The sequence below is a fragment of the Macaca fascicularis genome, chromosome 16 (genome assembly GCF_037993035.2).
Source record: "Macaca fascicularis isolate 582-1 chromosome 16, T2T-MFA8v1.1".
Lineage (NCBI taxonomy): Eukaryota > Metazoa > Chordata > Mammalia > Primates > Cercopithecidae > Macaca > Macaca fascicularis.
In genome coordinates this window covers 55,615,786-55,631,862 of record NC_088390.1, presented here as the reverse complement: position 1 = coordinate 55,631,862, position 16,077 = coordinate 55,615,786, and the positions used below count along the sequence as shown (strand labels likewise).

General features: G+C 41.7%; 1 protein-coding gene across 10 annotated transcripts in view; it reads right to left on the bottom strand.

Moving 5' to 3' along the window:
- The window catches only part of SPAG9 (sperm associated antigen 9), a 163,488-nt gene that overhangs the window by 121,564 nt on the left and 25,847 nt on the right, over positions 1-16,077 (bottom strand). For all 10 annotated transcript variants that reach the window (XM_045375014.2, XM_045375017.2, XM_045375009.3 and 7 more), the window contains exon 2: positions 2,696-2,816. In XM_045375014.2, coding sequence (XP_045230949.1) covers positions 2,696-2,816 — 121 coding nt within the window. The remainder of the gene's footprint in view (positions 1-2,695; positions 2,817-16,077) is intronic.

Below are 16,077 nucleotides of genomic sequence, written 5' to 3'. Positions count from 1 at the left end.
CTCACCGCAACCTCCTCCTCCCGGGGTCAAGTGATTCTCCAGCCTCAGCCTCCGGAGTAGCTGGGATTACAGGCATGTGCCACCATGCCCAGCTAATTTTGTATTTTCAGTAGAGACAGGGTTTCTCCATGTTGGTAAGGCTGGTCTCAAACTCCTAACCTCAGGTGATTCGCCCGCCTCGGCCTCCCAAAGTGCTGAGATTATAGGCGTGAGCCACCATGCCTGGCCTTGTCTCTATCTTTAAAAAAGTACGATCAAATTAGGATTTAAATATTACATTCAATAGTTAAATTTTCTTTCTTGAACAGAAAAGGCTCAACTCTTGAAATGTACCAAAAGCTTGCAATTGCCACAAGACCATTTCTCCAGATGAGTGGTACTTATAGTAATGCGACTCCAGTGCTATATCTATTAGTGGATGCCCTGTGGAGTCACATCATGCAGTGCTCTAAGACTTCAAATTTTTCTCTTCTTTTGAGACAGGGTCTCACTCAGCCTGGAGTGTAGTGGCGCAATCTCAGCTCACTGCAACCTCCACCTCCCAAGCTCAAGCGATCCTCCCACCTCAGCCTCTCAAATAGCTGGGACTACAATTGTGCACCACCACACCCAGCTAATTTTTGTATTTTTGGTAGAGATGGGGTTTCACCATGTTGCCCAGGCTGGTCTCGAACCCCTGAGCTCAAGCAATCTGCACGCCTCAGCCTCCCAAAGTGCTGGGATTACAAGTGTGAATCATCGTGCCTGGCCTCGTTTTCTTAATTTTTTCTTATCATAAAGACACGATCTCGCTATCCTGCTCAGGCTGGTCTCAAACTCCAAGGCTCAAGCAATCCTCCCACCTTCACCTCCCAAAGTGTTGGGATTACAGCTGTGAGCCACCACACCCAGGCAACCTCAAATTTCTGTGGAAGAAATCACAGAAGTCACTCAATGTATTCAATGTTAACAAAGGTATCCAACAACTCTGGGTATCCACAAGTCTAAAAACACAAAGCATGACACATGGCTCATTTTGTCTTGCTAAAGTTGGCTTCTGTTACCAAACATCCATTGGCCCTCTTCTAGGGCATCTGCTTAATAGCCACTTGAGCTCTCCTTGAATTCTAGAAAACCTGAACTCCAGATTTCTTTTTTTTTTTTTTTTTTTTTTTTTTGAGACGGAGTCTCGCTCTGTCACCCAGGCTGGAGTGCAGTGGCCGGATCTCAGCTCACTGCAAGCTCCGCCTCCCGGGTTTGCGCCATTCTCCTGCCTCAGCCTCCCGAGTAGCTGGGACTACAGGCGCCTGCCACCTCGCCCGGCTAAGTTTTTGTATTTTTAGTAGAGACGGGGTTTCACTGTGTTAGCCAGGATGGTCTCGATCTCCTGACCTCGTGATCTGCCCGTCTTGGCCTCCCAAAGTGCTGGGATTACAGGCTTGAGCCACCGCGCCCGGCCTGAACTCCAGATTTCTAGTGGTTTTAATTTAGCTCTATTCCGTCTTTCCAGAGTACTAGAGAGAGAACAGTCAGTTCTCACACATGCTCCAAGACTGCTGGCAAAGGCTTTCAATCATGAATGGCTGTACCTTTATAGCTGGTGTCACTATGTAGTCTTAATGAGTAATGTGGATAGAGTAGCTACCTGGCCATCCTTTGCTCCCTAGGATTCTGAAAGTTGTTTACAGTGCTGGGAGAGAAAGGCAGAGAACTGTCTGCTTACCTACATCAGACATGAAAATAGGCCATAAAGTTTCTCACCTTTTTTTTTTTCTAATTTTGACTTAATTAGGTCTGTTTTTATTAGCCAAAAGGGGAAAATCATCCTTGAGGTTTGAAACAATAATTTTAAAAACCAAGAAAACATGAAATTATATTAAAAATAAAATGATTCTGAAAAATGAAGTTCTGTTCCCCCAAATGGCCCCACTTTTCCATTAAAAAGGAGCAAAAAAGAGGATTCAGTACTTTTTCTCTAGTATCTAATTACATGCTTAGGTCATTTTTAAATACATACTTCAAGGCTGTAAGTTTATCTTACATTTTTACATTTCAAAGCAAAACAGAAAAAATGGAACTTCGTGTACTTGCTCAAAATAAGAGGAAATGATCCACACGCACACACTTGCATAATGGTTACAGCATAACGTTACCTGCAAACAAAGGCTGAGAGCTAAACTGAAGAAGTTGAGTCTGATAGGTTTAGTCACTTCTGCATACATGGGCACCATGTGAAAATGTGAATAAAGAAGAACTAACCCTAGTTCCTAGGTCTCACTCCAGTCTGGGATGACAATTCCAAGTTTGTATTTAGAATCTTAGTCAAATTTCAGGATGAGTCATTGCACCATTAGAGCCCACTCTTTTTTTTTGGCGGGGGTGGGGAGGGGGAACACAGTTTCATTCTGTTGCTCAGGCTGGAGTCCAGTGGCACCATCTTGGCTCACTGCAGCCTCCGCCTCCCAGGTTCAAATGGTTCTCATGCCTCAGCCTCCCAAGTAGCTGGGATTACAGGTGCGCACAACCATGCCCAGCTAATTTTTGTATTTTTAGTAGAGACGGGGTTTCACCATGTTGACCAGGCTGGTCTTGAACTCCTGACCTCAAGTGATCCTCCCACCTTGGCCTCCCAAAGTGCTGGGATTACAGGCATGAGCCACCACGCCTGGCCGAGCCCAGTCTTTAGTGTACTTATGAGAAGAAATGTTTTACTTACTCTGGTCAGCATAGTTTTTTGCTTTGAGCTCAAGTTGTCTTGTTTGAGATTCTAAAGATTCCACTCGGGTCTGTAAGTCCTTTTTTTCCTGTTCTTGAGAGTCTTCAAATTCAATGAATTTCTAATAAAGAAGAACAATATAAATTTCATCAGAGAAATTAAATGTTACATTTTCAACTCCTGTATTTCTTGGAATCAATAATCACAATTAGGTATTAACTACTTAGATCTCAGAATTATGAACTTGGGTTGATTTTTAGTTTTTCTATAAAAATTAAGTTTTAAAAAGCTCCCAAATATAGAAGAAAAAAATAAAGTAAGGTGTTTCCACTTCATATTATAGGCATTCATATGATATACATATCTTCCTACAAATATATAAACTCTTTCGTATACTTGCATATGCATCTTGATTTGCAGACAATTTAAAAATCTATAACATGTACAACAGAGAACAAAAGAATGATGGAATACTCAATAAATATTTGTTAAATGGTTGTGTGATTAACAGTCATAGATTCACCTGAACTATGGAGTTTAAATTCCTAAGAAAAGGACGTGTTCTAGGAATAACTCCACCACTCAAATCTAACTTACCAAACCTGTTCTCATCAACTACAGTAACACTAAGTGCAATCATTAAATCTCCGTCTTCATCTTGATAGTTGTATCAGCAACATCTGACAAGTAAGTGATTGCTCGCTCCTTAAAACTTTTTTTTTTAATTTGGCTACCAGGATATTTTCTTGTTTGCTGCTGGTTCTTGGTCTTCTTTGGTAGCACCTCCTTTTCTCCCCAACTTCTCACTCTGTCCTGGGACACATCTTCTCTTCCTTGTTTACACTTATTCCCTAGTGATCGCATCCAGTTTCATGGCTTTAAGTATAAACTACACGCTGACAACTTCCAAATTTCTATCTCTAGCCCAGACCTGAATTCCAGATTTGTATGTCCAACTGCCTACTAGACAACTTCAATTGGATGTCTAAAAAGCATCTTAAGGCTGGGCATGGTGGCTCACGCCTGTAATCCTAGCACTTTGGGAGGCCAAGGTGAGCAGATCACGAGGTCAGGAGTTCAAGACCAGTCTGGCCAACATGCTGAAACACTGTCTCCACTAAAAATACAAAAATTAGCTGAGCATGGTGGTGCGTTCCTGTAATCCCAGCTACTTGGGAGGCTGAGGCAGGAGAACTGCTTGAACCGAGACCCGGGAGGTAGAGGTTGCAGTGAGCTGAGATTGTGCCACTGCACTCCAGCCTGGGCTACAGAGCAAGACTCTATCTCAAAAAAAAAAAAGTATCTTAAATTGAGCATGTGAAAACTTGCTCCTCTCCTGGTCTTCTCTAGCTCATTAAATTATTGTGGTCAATAAATTATTGTTGTCAGTTGCTCAGGACCAAAACACTGGAGTCAGCTTTGACTCTTCTGTTTCTCTAGTACCTCACATACCCAATCCATCAGCAAATCTACCTACAGATCTGACCGCTTTTCATCATTTCCACCACCATCCTGGTGTGTGCCACCATCATCTAATACCTGGATTACTGCAACAGTGAAAGTCTCCTAATTAGTCTCCTTACTTCCACCCTACCCTCTACAATATATTCTAGAGGATCTAGGAAGATTCTTTAAAAAGAAAGTCAGCCAGCCTGGCCAACATGGTGAAATTCGGTCTCTACTAAAAATAGAAAAATTAGCTAGGTGAGGCCGGGCGTGGTGGCTCACGCCTGTAATCCCAGCACTCTGGGAGGCCGAGGTGGGCAGATCAAGAGGTCAGGAGATCGAGACCATCCTGGCTAACATGGTGAAATCCCCGTCTCTACTAAAAATACAAAAACATTAGCCAGGCGTGGTGGCAGGTGCCCAGTCCCAGCTACTCAGGAGGCTGAGGCAGGAGAATGGCAGGAACCCCGGAGGCGGAGCTTGCAGTGAGCCTAGATCTGCACTGCACTCCAGCCTGAGTGACAGAGCGAGACTCCATCTCAATAAAAATAAATAAAATAATAAAAATTAGCTGGGCGTGGTGGCAGGCTCCTGTAATCCCAGTTACTGGGGAGGCTGAGGCAGGAGAATCGCTCGAACCCAGAAGACAGAGGTTACAGTAAGCTGAGATCGCGCCACTGCACTCCAGCCTGGGCGACAGAACAAGACCCCCTCTCAAAAAAAAAAAAAAAAAAAGGAAAGAAAGTAGGCCAGGAGTGGTGGCTCATGCTTAGCTTATAATCCCAGCACTCTGGGAGGCCGAGGCAGGCTGATCACCTAGGTCAGGAGTTCGAGACCAGCCTGAACAACATGGAGAAACCCCATCTCTACTAAAAATACAAAATTAGCCGGGCCTGGTGGTGCATGCCTGTAATCCCAGCTACTTGGGAGGCTGAGGCAGGAGAATTGCTTGAACTCGGGAGGCGGAGGTTGCAGTGAGCCGAGATCATGCCATTGCACTCCAGCCTAGGCAAAAAGAGCAAAACTCTGTCTCAAAAAAAAAAAAAAAAAAAAAATGTAAAAACAATTTACTCCTCTGCTCAAAACGCTCTAGTGGTTTACAGTCTTTACCATAGCTTCTAAGGATCTACACAATATGCTCCCACCATTCTCTTACTTCTTTGACATCATCTCCTATTTCTCTTCCTACCCTCCTCTCCTTCCCATTCTGATACCAGTCTCCATGCAGTTCCTCCAACACTTCAAGCCTTAGCACTTGCTTCCCACTACCTAGAATTTTCTTCTTCCAGATATCCAAACGGCTTGCTCTTTACTTACTTCCTTCACATCTTTGTTCAAATGTCACCTTCTTGGTGAAGTCTTCCTTGGCCATCCTATTTAAAACTGCGATACCAGGCCAGGCACAGTGGCTCATGCCTGTAATCCTAGCACTTTGGGAGGCCAAGGCAGGTGGATCACTTAAGGTCAGGAGTTTGAGACCAGCCTGACCAACACTGAAACCCCATTTCTACTAAAAATACAAAAATTAGCCAGGCATGGTGGTACACGCCTGTAATTCCAGCTACTCAGGAGGCTGAGACAGGAGAATTGCTTGAACCCAGGAGGTGGAGGTTGCAGTGAGCCTAGATCGTGCCACTGCATTGCGTTCTAGCCTGGGCAACAGAGCGAGACTCTGTCTCAAAAAAAAAAAAAAAAACAACTGTGATACCTACTCCCTATCTCTCCTCCCTGTTTATTTTCTTTAGAGTACTTAACCTCATCCGACATGCTATTTTAGTAACTGATGTTACTTATTACTTGTCTGTCCTCACTAGAATGTGGGTTCCATGAAGTCAGGAATTTTTGTTTTGTTCACTGCTGTATACCCAGTGCAAAGAATGATGATAGCGGGTTCTCAAATATTTGTTAAACAAATGAGTAAATGAAGAAAATTTTCCAAGTTAAAAAAACTGAAACACTTATAGAAAAATTTATAATTCACCAAAAACTTTGGTATCACTACAATATATCCTAGTTTTAATGTGAAATTGTCAGTCTATTACCTATTTTAACTGTCCTCAAACTTTTCAATCACTGCAGAGGACACTGGGTTGTTGTTGTTTTGTTTTGTTTTGTTTTTTTGTCTACACACATTACGTTCCTTTGGGGAACTTTCTCTCTCCAGTTTCATACTAATTATATTCAGTCCATGTAATTTGATTGGTGATGACTCCATCTCCCTAGAGGTGGGCACAGCACTTGAACCAGACTGATCAGAGTCCTCTCTAAAAACCTAGCAGGCCTAGGCTGCAGACTGACATCTTTTTCCAGCATAGAGAAGAGCAGGCCTGAGACTAAAGCCAATATAGAGAAAAAGAGCAAGGGGGAGAAAAACTTTAATTCAAGATACTATTTGTACCCAGGATTCCTGGAGCCAGAATTTTCCCCGTATTTTTTGTTTTTTTCAGTTACAAAATCCAATAAATTCCTTTTTTACATAAGCTTGAGTTGGTTTTCTTTTTTTTGAGACTGAGTTTCACTGTGTCCCCCAGGCCGGAATGCACTGGTACCATCTCAGCTCACTGTAATCTCTGCCTCCCGGGTTCAAGTGATTCTCCTGCCTCAGCTTCCCGCACAGCTGGGACTACAAGAGCCCACCACCGCACCCAGTTAATTTTTGTATATTTTTAGTAGAGACGGGGTTTCACCATGTTGGCCAGGTGCCAGTCTCAAACTCCTGACCTCAGTGATCCACCCACCTCGGCCTCCCAAAGTGCTGGGATTACAAGCATGAGCCACCACACTCAGCCTCTTTTTTTTTTTTTTTAAGACGTAGGTCTCACTGTGTTGCCAGGCTGGTCTACAACTGCTGAACTGCTGGCCTCAGACTCCTGGGCTTAAGCAACCCTCCTGCCTCAGCCTCCAGAGTAGCTGGGACTACACGTGTGAGCCACCATGTTTAACTTTCCTGATCTTTGAAGCTTGGAACCCACAAACTCTGTAACGTTGGTTCTTAATCATTAGGGGGTCCAAAGACCAATTTGGAAATTTGATCCATCTATGCACCGTATTTCCCTAGAAAAAATGCCCCCACCCATGTCAAATGCCACCTATTTTTCTCAGGGGGCTTAGAGACACTGTAGTTCCTTCCACAAACCCCAAGTTTAGCACCTCTACGCTATACATTTCTATGAAAACATTTCATATTTGTGGGACTTCTGGGGAAATCAAGCTATTGTTTATTTTTCAGAATATTCAAGATGACCATATATAAGAAAAGTAAAGGTTACAGTAAATATAGGAAAAGGGGCAAACTAATAAATCATTCATTCATTCATTCAAGAAACATCTACTGACGACTTACTATGTACCAGGCACAGGGAACATGACTATGAGTATCCAACTAGCCCTGCCTTCCAAGTGTTCACTGGCTACAACTGAATGCAAGCAGATGATATAAGGTTACATTAAACAGAAAAGCAGAAACTATGAAGTCTGAGTAAGTTATTTCAACATTTTACCTGGATATATAAGCAAAGACTAACAATTAATAGGAAAACGTAATTATTATTTTTTGGCCTGCTTTGAAAATGATGCTCCCTTGGCTAACTTAACTACTATATCTGGGAAAGTAACAAAAAAGAAACAATTTTTTTTTTTAGATGGAGTCTTGCTCTGTCACCCAGGTTGGAGTGCAGTGATGCCATCTCAGCTAACTGCAACTTTCATCTCCTGGCTTTAAGCAATACTCCTGCCTCAGCCTCTGAGTGGCTGGGATCACAGACATGGGCTACCATGCCTGGCTAATTTTTTTTTGTATTTTTGGTAAAGACAGGGTTTCACCATGTTGACCAGGATGGTCTCGAACTCCTGACATCAAGTGATCTGCCTGTCTTGGCCTCCCAAAGTGCTGGGATTACAGGCACGAGTCACTGCACCCAGTCCAGAAATTCTTATATTAGGCACCTCTTGTGTTATGGATAAAATGCTGTTTTAAAGAACATACAGCATTATGTTTACCAAGAAACACTTCAGATGCTGTGCTATTAAACTGCTAACAAAAAATTTTACCACTATTTTGCTTTCTTGTTTGTTTGGTTTTCTTTGGGATGCAGTCTGGCTCTGTTGTCCAGGCTGGAGTACAGTGGCATGATCTCAGCTCACTGCAGCCTCCACCTCCCAGGTTCAAGCAATTCTCGTGCCTCAGCCTCCCAAGAAGCTGGGATTACAGGCATAAGCCACCATGCCTGGCTAATTTTGGTATTTTTAGTAGAGATGTGGTTTCACCAAGTTGGTGAGGCTGGTCTTGAACCCTTGACCTCAGGTGATTCTAGCACTTTGGGAGGCCGAGCTGGGATTACAGGCATGAGCCACCGCACCCAGCCCAGAAATTCTTATCTTAGGCACTTTTTGTGCTATGGATAAAATGCTATTTTAAAAAGCATACAGCATTATGAAGATGCTGTGCTACTAAACTGCTACCAAACAATTTTACCACTATTTTGCTTATTTACAACTTCTTTCTGCCTAATAGGAGACACCTCATAAGGGACACACAATTTCACATCTGCTTTGTTGCTTAGCGACAAAGTTCAGCTTCAGAAGATGGATACCACAGAATATGACAATTCCAAAAAGACCTACCTAGATGATTCAAGCTTCAGAATTTTTCACGTTTTATTATGATTACTGAGGCTTTTTATCTATATCACTTTAAATAAATATGGCAGAGAGAAAAGAGATTTTTTTTAAGTGATATGATAATAGGTCTTGGATTGGCAACGCTATTATCTCCAAAGAGAAATCTCGTTTCTTTAGTTTCCTTACATAGGAAAGTACGAGCAATAATAAAAATATTCCAAAGCAAATACATACTTTGAGTCCTTTCCTTCAAACAAATTAAAACAGATAAACTTAGAGATTACAAAATGGAATGCTGTCTTTCACAAACGTATGTACATTTTCTCCTTTCTTGTTCCAAGCAGATCTTAAACTTCTTGGAATCATAAACTCTTCTGAGTATACTGTGAAAACAGATCTCATACCTACAAAGATAAATATTTAAAACTCAAAGCTATATACATTCATCAGTGCATCTTCAAATTCTAAAAGAAATCAAGCAGGATTTTTCCCCATTTATAAACATTGTTGATGTTGATTTTGTAGAAATAATTTTTTATTGTCTTGAAAATCCCAATTTTATTTTATTTTATTATTATTATTATTTTTTGAGACAGAGAGTCTCACTCTGTTGCCCAGGATGGAGTGCAGTGGTGCAATCTCAGCTCACTGCAACCTCCACCCCTTGGGTTCAAGCAGTTCTCGTGCTTCAGGCTCTGGAGTAGCTGTAATTACAGGCATGTGCCACCACACTCAGCTAATTTTTGTATTTTTGGTAGAGACAGGGTTTCACCATATTGGCCGGGCTGGTCTCAAACTCCTGACCTCAGGTGATCTGCTTGCCTCGGCCTCCCAAAGTGCTGGGATTACAGGTGTGAGCCACCACACCCGGCTGAAAATCCCAATTTTAAATGTGTATTGAGTTTTGGTTTGGAAACATACAGCTGCCATCCTCATTTAAAATGCTAATCACAGCCATGTGCAGTGGCTCATTCCTGTACTCCTAGCACTTTGGGACGCTGAGGTGGACAGATTGCCTGAGCTTAGGAGTTTGAGACCAGCCTGAGCAACATGGTGAAACCCCATCTCTACTAAAAACATGATTAAAAAAAAAAAAAATAGCTAGGCGTGGTGGCATGTGCCTGTAGTCCTAGCTACTCAGGAGGCTGAGGCACAAGGATATCTTGAACCCAGGAGGTGGAGGCTGCAATGAGCCGACATCCCACCACTTCACTTCAGCCTGGGCGATGGAGCAAGACTCTGTCTCCAAAAATAAAATAAAATAAAATGGCCAGCACGGTGGCTCACGCCTGTAATCCCAGCACTTTGGGAGGCCAAGGTGGGTGGTCAGGAGTTCAAGACCAACCTGGCCAAGATGAAACTCAGTCTCTACTAAAAATACAAAAATTAGCTGGGCATGGTGGCAGGTGTGTGTAATCCCAGCTACGCGGGAGGCTGACACAGGAGAATCGCTTGAACCTGGGTGGCAGAGGTTGCAGTGAGCCAAGATGGAGCCACTGCACTCCAGCCTGGGTGACAGTGAGACTCCATCTCAAAAAATAAATAAATAAAATAATAAAATAAAAAATAAAATGCTAATCATTAATATGCATCTAAAATAAATATTCCTCAGTTCTGATAAGACATCCTTAATAGCTTACACAGGGCATTGAAAGCCTAGTAGGATAAATGTAATGCTAACTTTCAAAGAATAATCAAGAATCAAGAAAAAGTAACAAGTCACTGGAAGTTGCTAAATTGCTATCCAAGAAAAATATCCATCAAATTGTCTAGTTTTGGGCCATTGTTTTGAGAAATATCACTGACAATATAGGTAACCTCATGAACAAAAGTTGCTGTAAGGTGGAATAGCTCAGAAAGCGGAACACTCATAATTACAAAAATACTTCAGAAATGGCGTAGCTCTATATAGCAATTAGCAACCATGTGAAAGTGGGAAATATTGATATAAGAATTTAAGAATGAGAAAACTGGAATAGAAACAGAGACGGTGTCATGAAATTCAAACAGATGCCAAAACACAGCTCTTGGCAGAAAAAGGTTTGGATTCATGGTCCTAATAAGAGTCCTCTTTTTTCCTGGATGAGGGTTGGAAGTATAGCATAAGGGAAGTAATGAGAATAGTTTCTTTCTCTCTATACCTAACCTTTTCATACTATCAATAAAATACTTAGGCAATAAGTGGCATGGGTTACACTAAAAAGAAAGTTCTCCAACAGGGCTTTCTGCTTCCCTTCTACATTCAGAGATCTTAGTTGGGCTGGTAGCATGTGAGTTCTGCTGAACCTCATTACTCGATTTGTATAGTACAAGCATTGCTGACCTTCTTTATTTTTTAATTTAATTTTTAATTTTTATTTATTTTTTAGAGATGAAGTGTTGTTCTGTCATCCAGGCTGGAAGTGAAGTGGTGCAATCACGGCTCACTGCAGCCTCAAGTTCCTGGGCTCAAGTGATCCTCCCACCTCAGCCTTCTGAGTAGCTGGGACTACAGGCACATGCCACTATACCCAGCTAAATTTTTTTTATCTCTTATTTTTAGTAGAGACAAGGTCTCACCATGTTGCCCAGCCTGGTCTCGAACTCCTGAGCTCAAGCGATCCTCCTGCCTCAGCCTCCCAAATTGCTGGGATTATAGGCATGAGCAACCATGCCCGGCCCTGATCCTCTTTTTAAAGCTTTCTTGATTTACTTCAAAGAAACATATCTGCTTTCTACTTCTATAATTTTCACTTAACACACAAACTGACTGAGATAACATAAAAATAAGAAACATCCCAGTCCGTCACTTTGTAGTCAAAGAAAAAATTGTCATAGTTAAGAGACTAGGAAAAAGTTGTTCTAATAGTTAAGCCACACACCTATTCACAATGCCTATTCTCCATATGTTAGGCAGTTAGGCAGTATGACGACATTTACTATAAACTAGGTCATGTCATTCATAAGATTTATTCTTAGATAAAATAACATGTTAAATATAAAACTAAAACTCTTTGTCCACCCATCCAATAGGAGTACTCACTGTATGAGAGCCATCAAAGACGTACCATAAACATTGACAATGTAACATGCTAAGTGCTATAATGAAAGCAGAGAGGAAGAAGTGACTAAATCTACTTTAAAAAAGGGAAGTCGGGGCCAGGTGCGGTGGCTCATGCCTGTAATCTCAGCACTTTGGGAGGCCAAGGGCGGATCATGACGTCAGGAGGTCAAGACCATCCTGGCTAACACGGTGAAACCCTGTTTCTACTAAAAATACAAAAAAATTATCCGGACGTGGTGGTGGGAGCCTGTAGTCCCAGCTACTTGGGAGGCTGAGGCAGGAGAATGGTGTGAACCTGGTCAGTGGAGCTTGCAGTGAGCCGAGATCACACCACTGCACTCCAGCCTGGGCAACAGAGTGAGACTCCGTCTCAAAAAGAAAAAAAAAAAGGTGGAGGGGCCACAGTGGCTCACACTTGTAATCCCAGCACTTTGGGAGGCCGAGGCGGGTGGGTCACAAGGTTAAGAGATGGAGACCACTCTGACCAACATGGTGCAACCCTGTATCTATTAAAAATACTAAAATTAGCCAGGTGTGGTGGCATGTGTCTGTAGTCCCAGCTACTCAGGAGGTTGAGGCAGGAAAATCGCTTGAACCCGGGAGGCAGAGGTTGCAGTGAGCCGAGATCGTGCCACTGCACTCCAGCGTGAGCAAGAGGGAGATTCTGTCTCAAAAACAACAACAACAAAACACACACACACACACACACACACACACACACACACACACACAGAGAGAGAGAAATCGGGGACGCGGTGGCTCCTACCTATAATCCCAGCACTTTGGGAGGCCGAGGCAGGCGGATTACTTGAGGTCAGGAGTTCGAGACCAGCCTAGCCAACATGGTGAAGCCCTGTCTCTACTAAAAATACAAAAATTAGCTGGGCCTGGTGGTGGGCGCCTGTAATTCCAGCTACTCAGGAGGCTGAGGCAAGAGAATCACTTGAACCCAAGAGGTAGAGGTTGCAGTGAGCTGAGATTGTGCCATTGCACTCCAGCCTAGGCAACAAGAGCGAAACTCTGTCTCACAAAAAGAAAAAAAAAAAGGAAGTCAACAGGTGCACCTAAATCTTGGAAATCATCACTAAAGAACTTATCCATGTAACCAAAAACTACCTGTTACCCAAAAACTATTGAAATAAAATAAAATTATAGACATAATTACAATATATATAAGTATATATGTATACATATACTTTTTCATTATATATATATACACACACACTTTTTTTTTTTTTTGATACGGAGTCTCACTCTCTGACCCAGGCTGGAATGTAGTGGCATGATCTCAACTCACTGCAATCTGCCTACCGGATTCAAGCAATTCTCCCTGCCTCAGCCTCCCGAGTGGCTGGGACTACAGGTGCCCACCACCACGCCCAGCTGTTTTTTTGTATTTTTAGTAGAAGACAGGATTTCGCCATGTTGGCCAGGCTGGTCTCGAACTCCTGACCTCAGGTGATCCACCTGCTTCAGCCTCCCAAAGTGCTGGATTACAGGTGTGAGCCACCGCGCCTGGCCATATATACTATTTTTTTAAAAAGAGAGAAGTAATTTTAGCTTACTCTAAAAGGAATGGCTTGTATAAAACTTTTACTGAGATAAAGACATTCCAGGCAGAGGTTACACAGCACATGCAAAGGTCTAAAGATCATGGCATGCCCAGGTAACTACAATTCACTATTAAAATTTGAGTCGATGTAAAGGTAAACTATAAACCAAAGAATAAGTTGAAAATCTCTCTGATTCACAAAGGGAGTAAAAAGACAAATAAGGTTCCGCAGTGGCTCAAGCCTGTAATCCCAGCACTTTTGGGAGGCAGAGGCGGGCAGATCATGAGGTAAGGAGTTCAAGACCAGCCTGGCCAACACAGTGAAACCCCATCTCTACTAAAAATACAAAAATTAACCAGGCATGGTGGCAAGTGCCTGGAATCCCAGATACTGGGGAGGCTGAGGCAGGAGAATTGCTTGAACTTGGGAGGCGGAGATTGCAGTGAGCCGAGATCCCGCCACTACACTCCAGCCTGGGCAACAGAGCAAGACTCCATCTCAAAAAAAAAAAAAAAAAAAAAAAAGATTACATTCATCCATCCATCTTTTCAAAACACAACTTGAGCCCCTCCTGTTTTAAATATTCCATGGTACTGGGAAATGTAATCGGTTATAAGAGAGCCCTGTGTTCTATTGATTGAAATTTAACAGAAGATGAAAGGTCTTAATCATGGGTAATTGCATTTTATAAAAAAGATGGATTTGCAAAAGATCTTGCATAATTCAACAGTCACCTAATTTGAGGTTAAGGCTGATAAGAGACAACTGATATTTCTGTTACTGCCTAGGTAATACCAACATAGGATAACAGCACAACACTGGTTTACAGCTCAGTCAGGTTTGCATATAACAGGATTTCTGAAGACTTTCTGAAATGAAAAGGTAACATTTCAAACTCTGAATATGAAATGAAACTTTTAACAATCACATAGTTCAAGTCTGTATATAGTGTAACCACATTGAAATTATATATGTGAACAAGAAAAAGCACAGGCCAGGCATGGTGGCTCAAGCTTGTATAATCCCAGCACTTTGGGAGGCCAAGGAGGGCTGATCACTCAAGCTCAGGAGTTCAATGCCAGCTGGAGCAACATAATGAAACCTTGTCTCCACGAAAAACATGAAAATTAGCCTGGTGTAGTGGTGTGCACCTGTAGTCCCAGCTACTCAGAGGCTGAGGTGGGAAGGGATCACCAAGCCCAGGAGGCAGAGATTGCAGTGAGCTGAGAATGAGCCACTGCACTCGAGCCTGGGCGACAGATCAAGACCTGGTATCCAAAAAAAGAAAAAAGGAAATGAATGCTCATAAAAAGTCTAGGATACTCATTACTGATTTAATGTGACTTAATTGATTGCCAGCGGCATGACTTTATAAAGTTGGTCACCCTCTGCTACACTTGGCAAACCTTAGAATAATCATGATAGAGTTAGGCCAACAGCAAAATCGTGGCAGGAGAGGGGCAGGGTTTTTTTTATTTGTTTGTTTTTTGGGTTTTTTTTTTTTTTTTGCAAATTATAAAACCATATTACTCCTGGAAATTCCAGCGAGCCTTCTCAGCACAAGAATTTGTCAGATCACTCAGGTATGTTGGTATAAAATACACATACTCTTCCCCTTTTCTCTGTTCTTCTCACACACATAAATACTTTTCTTTTTAAAGGCTAGGGGCATTAAGGGCCTGTGAATGAGCTTTTTCAGCATGTATAATAACACATCTTCACTAAATACCCCTCTCCCCTTTCAATAACTAACAGGCCAGCAACAACATTGAAGTGACTTCAGACAACTCTCCTGGGAGCAACTAGACATTGTTTAAAAAAAAAAATCAGTGGACAATACAGACTTATGTCAGGATCTAAAAAGAGTAAGCTTTGTGATGAAGCAAAATGCTTTCAAGTCCAGATGGCTTATAGGGACTGTTTCGCCCCACTGTTCTGGAGAAAAACAAATGAATACTTTGAAAAGACAAGCTCCCAAAGTTAAAAAAAAAAAATTCCCTAGAGGTTGTTGCTTGTTGGAATAAAGATGCAGAAGAAAAAAGAAAAGAAAAAGAATACCCATTTAAATACTTTTGACTACAGAACTTGTCTAAAAAATAATATCAAATAAAAGGCTGACTTATTAAGTGTCCATCAAGATATTATATTAATTAGTTAAATGTAATTGTTTTTAAATGTAATTTCTTTTAAGAGATAAGACAGGATTGAAGACCATATTAAATAACACTCAAGGGATGTAATCCTCCCAAGTCCAAAATGTGAAAAAATTTTAACACAAATAATTTGGTTTCTTCTACAATAAACGTCAAGTGGGGAAAAAAGAAAAAAAGAACCATTATATATAAAGAGAAACTTGAGACATATTGAATCCAGTATAAATGTGTAGACTCTCTTGTTTAGATACTGATTGAAAACAACCAACTACAAAACTACATTTGTGAGACAATTAGGGAAATGTGAACACTTATTAAGTATTAAATATTATTAAAGAGCAATTGTTTATAAATTTTAGATGTGATACTGATGTTGTGGTTTCTATATTTGTTAAACAGCCCTATCTCCTAAGGATACAATGATATAGTCTTGTCTGCCTTAATATTATGGTGAAAATGCTGAAGGGAGGTAGGGAAGCACAGGTGAAAAAAACATTGGCTTGGCCAGGCACAGTGGCTCATGCCTGTAATCTCAGTGCTATGGGAGGCCAAGGTGGGAAGATCACT